Source organism: Berghia stephanieae, chromosome 6 (genome assembly GCF_034508935.2).
Source record: "Berghia stephanieae isolate SIO BIC M18660-M18661 chromosome 6, UCSD_Bste_1.3, whole genome shotgun sequence".
Lineage (NCBI taxonomy): Eukaryota > Metazoa > Mollusca > Gastropoda > Nudibranchia > Aeolidiidae > Berghia > Berghia stephanieae.
In genome coordinates, this window is record NC_088365.1 from 59,165,078 (window position 1) to 59,175,077 (window position 10,000).

The following is a 10,000-nucleotide window of genomic DNA, read 5'->3' on the forward strand; positions in this document are numbered from 1 at the left end:
AAGAAGATTGGGTAAGTTTTCTTTTATTTAATAGTTGGACATTTTTATAAAGCGCAATATCCACTAAATGTGCTCAAAACGCTCTACAAGGGGTCCCTGTCCAACAGCAACACGTAACAAGTAGAACGAGACATGACGCCAGTTAGGAAATAATATACAATTTTTTTCGGTCAGAGACAACGCTGTTAACGGTCAGGTACTCATTTTGACCTAAATGCGGTGAGGGAATGTGAATAAAGAGCCTTTTCTAAGGACTCAACTATGCGCTGAGCGAGGCTCGAACCCAGGACGTTCCGATCCGAATGTCATACTACAAGACCACATATTATTCGCACTAAGAAAATGAAAAATAAAAGAGATAACATATAAAGATATAACAAAAAGAAGCAAAAGCAATGACATACAATAAACAAAGACAAACAAAACTATAAACAAAGACAAACAAAACTAAAAACAAATTTAACAAGCAAACAATTATAAAATCCCAAGTTTCTATTGGCAACAACAATCCTATTTTCCCTGACCTTTAGACGCCTAACAGGGGCTATCTAGCTACACAATCAACATTTCCGTCTGTAACGGAGCTGATGACAAAACGCCAACATGCGTCCGCACTCTTGGACAGCATAATGGAATAAAATTGTTGTTGTTATGGTCCTGATGAGGATAAGGTTCATAGACACAAGAACCATTCACCGCATTTTTAAAATGAAAAAAAAAAATAAATGAACGGTTTAACTCCAGAGTAATAAGTCGCCAATTGACCCGATTCACGCACACCAATTATTAGATAAACTTTGACCTCCAAACGATTTTTTTAAAAAAGGCATGACATTTGACATTTGAACTCTTGGTTGTTTTGTTTTAAGTCTTACGCAATGCAAAATTTAAATGTGTCGTAATGAAAACAATGGCTTATTATAAGAGTGGTAATGATAGTGTTATTTACATAAAAATAATGATTAATGGTGTTTAAATGATCAATATACCAAGCTTAACTCTCTCAATCCTAGAGATTTTTGCTACTTTTCGAAATTGGAATAAAATATATTAAAAATGAGCATGTACATAGATAGTTTTATTCAACTACCATTAACATGCAACAACCAAAAACATGAGGTTTGATAATACGCCTATACTTTGTTTCAGAAATATATGATAAATAGGCATGGGGTTAACTCACTCAACCCTGAAACCGACTATATCCGTAGTTTACCCGGGGTTACTTTTACCCTATGCCTATTTATTACATTTTTATGAGACAAATTATAGGCGTACTATCAAAGCTAATGTTTTTAGTTGTTGCAGGTAAATGATAGTTGAATAAAACTACTGTATCTATGCACATGCTCATTTTTAATACATTTTTTTCCAATTATGAAAAGCTAGCAAAAATCTCTAGGATTGAGTGAGTTAAAGTAACCCGGGTAAACTAATGATATAGTCGGTGTTAGGGTTCAGTGAGTTAACTGCAATACTCTGCAAAACGAATTGTTTTCAATTTGACAAGATAAGTTGACTCACTTGACTTAATTAAAGCTGTTAGCTCAGCGAGGCTGGCATAGTCAACCGACGTTGCAGCCTCAGCGGCTTCTCGGTTTCTGTGCAGAGGAGTTCCCCCATTCCTGTCTGTTTGATGCGATGTCTATGATGTTGTTGGGGTCCATGGTTGATGTCAAGCGAAGATTGGTGTTTGGCAATCTTTTGAGATCGTTGTTGATTGTTGTTGTTGTTTTTCTGTTGTTTTTTTTTTTTTTTTGGCAATGGGGTGACTGCTGGGGTGACTGCTGGGCGTCCTTTGTGTTTGGGTCCTAAATTATGGGGAAGTAGGACGACATCGATAGCTTTTTTTGCTGGTATTTCAGGCTCTCGTTTCAGGATGTGTCCAAACAAATTAATATCGATCTATTAAAATAGACCTCGACTTTTCTAAACTCCATAGCATGGGACTTCAATGAAGCCTCGGTTTAAGACTTTTTGACAGCGTGATAGTGAATTTATTTATCCATCAATAATTGCAGTTTTTTTTTAATCTGTCAAAAGTTGTATATTGTTTTGTCAGAGTTAAGCAAAGCACAATGAAAAATTAATGTTTATGGCAGGAAAGCACTACCGCATGCAACTTTACCTTGTATTCTGTATTCACTCTTAAAATATTTGTTGTGTACGTCTACACCCCCCCCCCCCCCCCCCCCCCCCGCGGGCGGGCGGCCTCACTCTAACAAGAGACCCCGTTCAATGTGTATTCTAACACTGTGCCCACTCTGAATTCTGCGCGTGGCATCGCTAATATTTTCATTTGTTCAAGCTTTCTGTTTGTTTATTTATTTACAACCCCTCCCCCCCCCCTCCACCACCACCACCACCATTCCCCTTTCCCCAAACAGGAGACTCCGTTCAAAGTGTATTCTAACGCCGTGCCCACCTTGAAAGAATTCTGCCTGTGGCAGGAAAGCGCCAATGATTTCACCCCAGGAAGCCTCAAACACCACGACACCGCTATCTTGATCACCAGGTGAGACATTTTACAGACTTTAAATTGATATTTTACAATCATTAACCCTCTCCCTACCAACTATAGGAAAATCGTCACATTCGTTACGATACAACCAACATTTTTTAATTTCAAATTTCTCTTGTAGTACATCATAAAATTTAAAGAAAATGAACAAAGTGTTGTAGAGCATGTTTTGTTAAAGAAATTATTTATCGCAAAAACTTATTGCTGTTGTGTTTGAGTGATAAATATATATTTTTGTGTTAGTGGGGTGTGAAGTTTTGGGGAAAATCCTGAAAATGGCTGGTAAGGAGAGGGTTAAACAAATCAAACATAGACGTCTATATTATCTAAAGCGATGATTCTAAAAAAAGGACGAAGATATAACAGTGTGATTCTGCAATTAACAAAACAAAACACATAGATGAATGGCAGTTTACGTTTCTAGTTTCCAATTACCAAAACACTTACGTTCACATTAAGACATATTTGTAAACGCATACAAGTTTAGAAGAGAAAAAAACCAGTTTACAAAGAAATAATATAAATATTTTACACCATCTTGACGCTTTCTCTTTGTCAACAATGTCGAGATTAGAGAGCCTGTTTTTAGTCGATTTATCAAAATATTTATGTTCACTTTAAGACTAGAACAAATGGATATTTGTAAATTAATGTATAGGGGAAAAACAACAGTTTGCAAATAAATAAGATAATTATGTTTACATCCTCTTGACGCCATGTCGTTGTCAATAATGTAGAGATCTTGCCTTAAAATCCACATCCCAAGTTTAATAAATGTAAAAGTGATTATTTTGATTAAGAAGAAACGTAAATACTTTTCTTGTTCACTGCTGTTGAATGTTCAAAGCACTTGAACTTGTTAAAACATTGCAACTATTATTTCTTGTTATCTTATAAATAGGATACACGTCAACAATAATATGATCCTAAATCTCGGTCTTATCCAAATAAAAGACCTTGAAAACAGCTCAAGTTACAAATGCTTTCGTTCTCCAATTAACAAATAGAGAAAATTATATTTCGGGGGAAATAACTCTTCGAGTCTTGGAAATGGATGTTGTTAATATTGGTTATCTCCCTTTAATCTAATAACTCCAAGAGAAGTTGATGGTGGCGGACCTATCCAGGCCTATTATTGCTTCCGTCTACAATTTAAGGAAAAAAACAAAACAAACAAAAACAAAACAAAACAAAAAAAAAAGAGAAACAAGAAGAGACTAAAGTGATCTCTAGGGATTTTCTGAATATTATTCATAGTATGAAGTGAGTTTCTCATTCTATGAACCATGACCAATGGTGATTATAATAACTATGATTATCAGATTTTTTAAACTTTCAAAAATGTATCCATGGCTCAAGCAATGTTAAGCGTGAGTGTCCTGAAATAGGCAGAGACGGGTATTGTAAGAGTGTAAGTACAAAAATGACGCCTAACAGGCGACTTGTACTGTATGAAATGGGTATATGGTTCCATACGGCCTTGTGAGAACAGACGAAATATTGAGCGCATAATTGAGCATGGCTACTCCATGGAAAAAAAACGCTATATTATGAATGTTGCTATTTATTTATCTTATCAGCGATCTAACATTATTGGGCGCTACATAAATTCATTATTTACTATTTTCTATTTACTATTTATTATTGCATCGAATATTATTCTTGTTTTTCTCTATTTCAGACAAGATATATGCCGGGCTGAGGGCAAATGCGACACATTAGGTAAGTTTATAGATAGTATGAGCTTGACTAAGAAGCTCACAACATTGCCATCCGGAAGTATAACGGACCAACACACAAAACATTGTGTAATCATGAACTTTTATAGTCGGGGTAATACAATTTAGTGAGAATCACTCACAAACGGGGATGGCAAAATACAATAACAAAGGCTTGAGTGACGTCATCTTCGTTCTATCTATATAAACGACCAATTTAAATTCCGCTTCATATTCTTTGTGTATTGTAAAACTAAACCAGGGAATCTCACACACAGGATGAAAAAAGAATCAGGCATGGTCTGGTATTAATTTTGTTCGTCTCGCTAAACACCAAAGTAAGCAGGATAATATTACTCAATACGTTGTAAAAGTACTATTTTCATCCCCCCTTCTCCCTTCCACTCCCCCCCCCCCCCCCCCCCCCCCCACCGCCCAAAAAAAAAATGATTGTCAGGCCATGTTCTGACATCATACTTCGAAAAATAATAATAATAATAATAATAATAATAATAATAATAATAATAATAATAATAATAATAATAATAATAATAATAATAATAATAATAATAATAATGATGATGATGATAATAATAATAATAATAATAATAATAATAATAATAATAATAATAACGATAATAATAAAAATAATAATAATAATAATAATAATAATAAATAATAATAATAATAATAATAATAATAATAATAATAATAATAATAATAATGATAATAATAATAATATATAATAATAATAATAATAATAATAATAATAATAATAATAATAATAATAATAATAATAATAATAATATACTTTATTGCATCTCAAAAAGGAATTTTTTACAGACGTGTTATAATATACACAATAAGATAAAACTATCATGGAAATATCATGTATGTATATATATATATATATATATATATATATATATATATATATATAATATATATATATATATATATATATATATAAAGTCTCATGTTTGACTATTAAACAAATTAGAGGTCAGCCTTATCAACTAATTATTTGAATTATTATTTTCTGGCCATTTTTTTTAAAAATCTGTTTTGTCGGAGTATGGGATTACAGCTTATATTCCTCCTCAGTTAGAAGAAGAAGAAGAAGAAAAAAAAGTGTCTTGGCCAATCAATCATCATTATTTATTGTCATTGCTGTCTAGGATAAGTTTCAGTTTCAGGCCACACACCACGTCTCTCACTTTATATATAATGTTATGATTAATATTATCTTATCGTGTGTTTCGCTTGTTAAAAATTTTATTTCAATTTAAAACTTGAACGTTGATTTTTATATAAATTTTTATTGGTGCTATGAGTTTAGATATTTAAAAACTCACAAAATCCGCCAGTCTGATATAACGTACCGAACACAAAATTATTTGTAATCTGAAACGTTTATAGTTTTATGAATACAATTTAGTGAGAATGACTCCTAAAACTGGCGGACACACAAAACTATGTGTAACCATTTACTCCAATCACCCAACTTGCTGCCTGAAGCAATAACAAAGAGCCGAGTGACGTCAACTGATTTGAAATTAATGTAATAAATTATTATAAAGCACAACGAACATGGTGTTGCCGTGAATTCCAAAAAAAAAAAATTCCTTTTGAGTCTAGGATCCGGTTTTTGTCCGTTAAACAGACAATAGTAATTGCTTCCTTCCTATTGGAGAGGACGCTAAGTACTTTCCATCAGATGTATTAAACCTAGTCACCCAATCTAAGTGCACAAAAGATCTATATGGATCCCCTTGCTTATAAAAAGCAATACTCTACTTCGAGTTATCGGGAATCCCCAATCACAGGAAAGCTCTACATTGATGCAACCTCTTCGCATATCCCATGGGTTATTCTTTATTATTCAGATAAATCAAAATAGTATATTATAGGGAATGAGATTAGTGGAAGAATGGCGTCCCTTGATTGGACGTCACCTTACAGAGAGAAACGTCAACATTTGTTTTGCGCATGCGTCTCTCTCGCCCTCGCTTTCGGTGAAGTGTCTCATGCCGCTTTCACCGGAAGCGAGGACGAGAGACGCATGCGCAAAACTAATATGACGTTCTTTCTCTCTCTAATAACTTCTCCACCGGTGGCGTCCAATCAAGGGACGCTACTCTTTCGCTAATCTCATTTCCTATTGGTAAAATCCTTACGTTTTAAAACACATGATTTCTTTTCCTTCTCTTCCAATTCTAGGTTTAGCTGAGATCGGCACCATCTGCGATCCTCTGAGGACGTGTTCTATTGTGGAAGACAACGGAATTAGCGCTGCCTTCACCATAGCCCATGAACTCGGCCATGTGTAGGTTGTCTAGTATTTGAAATAGATATCAAATAGAATAATAACGTTTCTACACACAGTAGAGATCTTAGATATTTTGTCATATTATTAATATAACTGACAGCACACACGGGTTATAACAATCAATGGGGGTGATCTATATTAACTTTCCATGTGGTTGAGGTCATTGGTCACATTGCAAAATGTGGTCGAAGTGACCCACTTAGTGAAAAGTGTTCACAGCTTTTTAAATATCTAACATCACAATTGGTCACTTGATTCAGCTTGACATATGGGTATGTTTATGGCATTTGTAAACAAAGCAGCGTGTTTACATTTGTTCAGAAATATCCAATCGTTGGACAGCAACAAATCATTTGATTGATGACACGGTTTTACGAAAACAGGAATACAGATCGTTCCCATTGCTTATCTTTGGAACTTACACGGCTGTGCGGCTATGTGGTCTAGTGGTATGACACTCGCTTTTAGATCGGAAGGTCATGGGTTCGAGCCTCCCTCGGGGCATAGTTGAGTCCTTGGAAAATACATCTTTACTCACATTATCTCACCTTACTTACGTGTAAAATGAGTACCTGGCCAATATCAGCGTTGTCTCTGTCGGGGAAAAAATGTATTATCGCCTTGCGGGCGTCATTTCTTCTTCTATATTTTACGTATTGCTGTTGGTCAGGGGCCCCATTGGAAAGCGCTTTGAGCACCTTGAGTGGGTATTGCGCTATGTAAAAGCTCAAGTTCTTAAATTTTAAATGAATATCAACCAGCTTTAACCCTCTCCTTACCAACTATAGAAAAATGGTCACATTCGTTACGATACAACCAACATTAAATGTTGGTTGTATCGTAACGAATGTGACCATTTTCCTATTATTATTATTATTATTATTATTATTATTATTATTATTATTATTATTATTATTATTATTATTATTATTATTATTATTATTATTATTATTTCCTATATAAATTTTATCTTATTCAAATTTCTCTTGTACATCATACAATAAAAAGAAAATAAACAATCTGTTGTAGAGTATGTTTTGCTACAGAAATTATTTATCGCAAGAACTTACTGCTATTATGTCCGATTGATAAGAAATCTATTTTTGTGTTAGTTGGTTTTAGGGAAAATCCAGAAACTAGGAGAGAGTAAAGCTGTGAACGCATAGAATAGAATAGTAACGTTTTTAAACATAGTAAAGAGGTGTTTTTTTATATTTTGTAATATCTAAAATAGTTTTTGTTTTCAAATAATTGACATCATCTGTTTCGTGAATGGGATAACAATAATTACGTGCCACCTTTAGACATGAATTTATAACAATTTGCCCTCCGCTAGATCAGAGTGACAAATTAGGGAGCAGGCATTGATGTAAGACCTGATCACATGACATGTGAAAAAGTTCTAGCCAGCATGAAGAATAAAAAGTTCCGATTTTCTTTGTTTAGAACCAAGCAGCTCGTTGCTAGGCGGACGTGACATCAGACTATTGAATCCCAATTATTTGTTTGTCCACACAGGTTCAACCTTCCCCACGATGATGAAAAACAGTGCACGGACCACCTTCCTACCGGCGCCAAGAGCACCTTTCACGTGATGACTCCAACCCTGGACTTCAATGCCAGCCCCTGGGATTGGTCTGAGTGTAGTCGAAGGATTATGACGGATTTTCTGGAGTACGTTTTCAAAGTTTTCAAATATAAAGCAACATCCAACGAATTTTATCAAAAAATAAATAAAATAAATAAATAAAATTAAATTCCCTTTATTCATCCCATAGGGGAATTTGTCTCTAGGGTCTATTCCAATGGAAGACTGGAATGACCCAGGCGTGAGCCGCAGTGCAGCGCCTTAAATTGAGATAGGGCGAGGTGACTTGCTCAAGGCCACACACCGCAGCTACGGGCGATCGAACTCGGTATATATATATATATATATATATATATATATATATTATCATGGCATGCTGTAATCAGTTATATATGTTGGCTTATTGTTGACTTATGACTGGAATATAATAGTATATTATATCGTATCATCTAACATCTTGAATTATATTATATTCTAGCATAGTATTTTATTGTAGCGGAGACTGAAATATAGAGACGCGAAACGTCTGAATAGGATTCAGTAGTCTGATGTCACGCCACCCGGCAACGGTGGCCATCTTGGTTTTAAACAAAGAAAATCATTACTTTTTATTAATCATGCTGGCTAGAACTTTTCATATGTCTTGTGATCAGAATGTGTAAAAGTCAAAACATGATCAAATTTATTGGGGTTTTTTCCTCTGGATACGCTTTTATGCTCGCCGGAGAAATATTTCATACGGCGTCCGCCATTGTTCCGATAGTTTTGAGCCAGTGTTACTAAGTTACCATGCGTCATTAGGAAGGAAGTGACGTCACGACTGTTGAAGAGTATTGGTAATAGGGTTTTAATAGTAGACGATGCGTATCTATCTAAGGTCATGTCAAGTCGGTAAACACATTCTCGCTCCTAATGTTTTTTTGTAATATTGTCACGTGTTTTCGCACCTGTTTGTTTTAAGTTCTGTGAATTCTTCTCACTAAATTTTCTCTATCAAACTTTTAAAGTTAACACATAGTTGTTGTTTTTTGTTGTTTTTTGTTTGTTTGTTTATTTGTTTTTGTTTTTGTTTTGACTTTGTTTGTTTGTTGTTGTTGTTTTTTTGGGTGTATTTGTAGGATTGATATGACGGGTAGAAATGGTGTGTATGTTTTTTAAACACATACCATCAATTCTCAAATGCTATGTTGACATTTAAAACCCACATACGGAAGTAGCTCCTATAGATAGAGCTAAGAAGCTCACAACATTGCCATCCGGAAGTATAATGGACCAACACACAAAACTATGTGTAACCTTAAACGTTTATAGTCTGGTTAATAACGTTCAGTGAAAATTACTCATAAACGCGGATGGCAAAAAAACAATAAAAAAGACATGAGTGACGTCAACTTCGAACTATCTACAGAAAGTGTGCGCTTGGCTAAGAAGCTCACAACATTGCCATCCGGAAGTATAATGGACCAACACACAAAACTGTGTGTAACCTTCAACGGTTTTAGTCTGGTTAATAAAGTTTAGTGAGAATTACTCATAAAAACGGATGGCAAAAAAACAAAACAATAACAAATACCTGAGTGACGTCAAGTTTGAACTATCTTTTTTATATTCTGTTTCAGATCGGGTAAAGTGAGCTGTTTGTATGACGGAGTGAGGGTGAAGAAATGGGACAGCTTGTTACAGGGCACATCACAAGCTGGGTGGACATACTCCATCAACAGACAGTGTGAGCTTATCTTTGGAAAGGGATACGTTGTCTGTCCCTTCCCGGTAAGGACTCGGGGAGGGGGTGGGGAGGTAGAAGAAGAAGAAGAAGAAGAAGAAGAAGAAGAAGAAGAAGAAGA

The 10,000-nt window shown here is 34.8% G+C and overlaps 1 protein-coding gene across 1 annotated transcript in view; it reads left to right on the forward strand.

Moving 5' to 3' along the window:
• The window catches only part of LOC144975555 (A disintegrin and metalloproteinase with thrombospondin motifs 9-like), a 343,710-nt gene that overhangs the window by 242,926 nt on the left and 90,784 nt on the right, over window positions 1-10,000 (forward strand). Inside the window, exons 5-10 of the mRNA XM_078919717.1 lie at window positions 1-11; window positions 2,388-2,515; window positions 4,203-4,243; window positions 6,460-6,565; window positions 8,087-8,242; window positions 9,776-9,926. The exon at window positions 1-11 is cut by the window's left edge and continues 73 nt beyond it. Of these exons, the coding sequence (XP_078775843.1) occupies window positions 1-11; window positions 2,388-2,515; window positions 4,203-4,243; window positions 6,460-6,565; window positions 8,087-8,242; window positions 9,776-9,926 (593 nt within the window). The remainder of the gene's footprint in view (window positions 12-2,387; window positions 2,516-4,202; window positions 4,244-6,459; window positions 6,566-8,086; window positions 8,243-9,775; window positions 9,927-10,000) is intronic.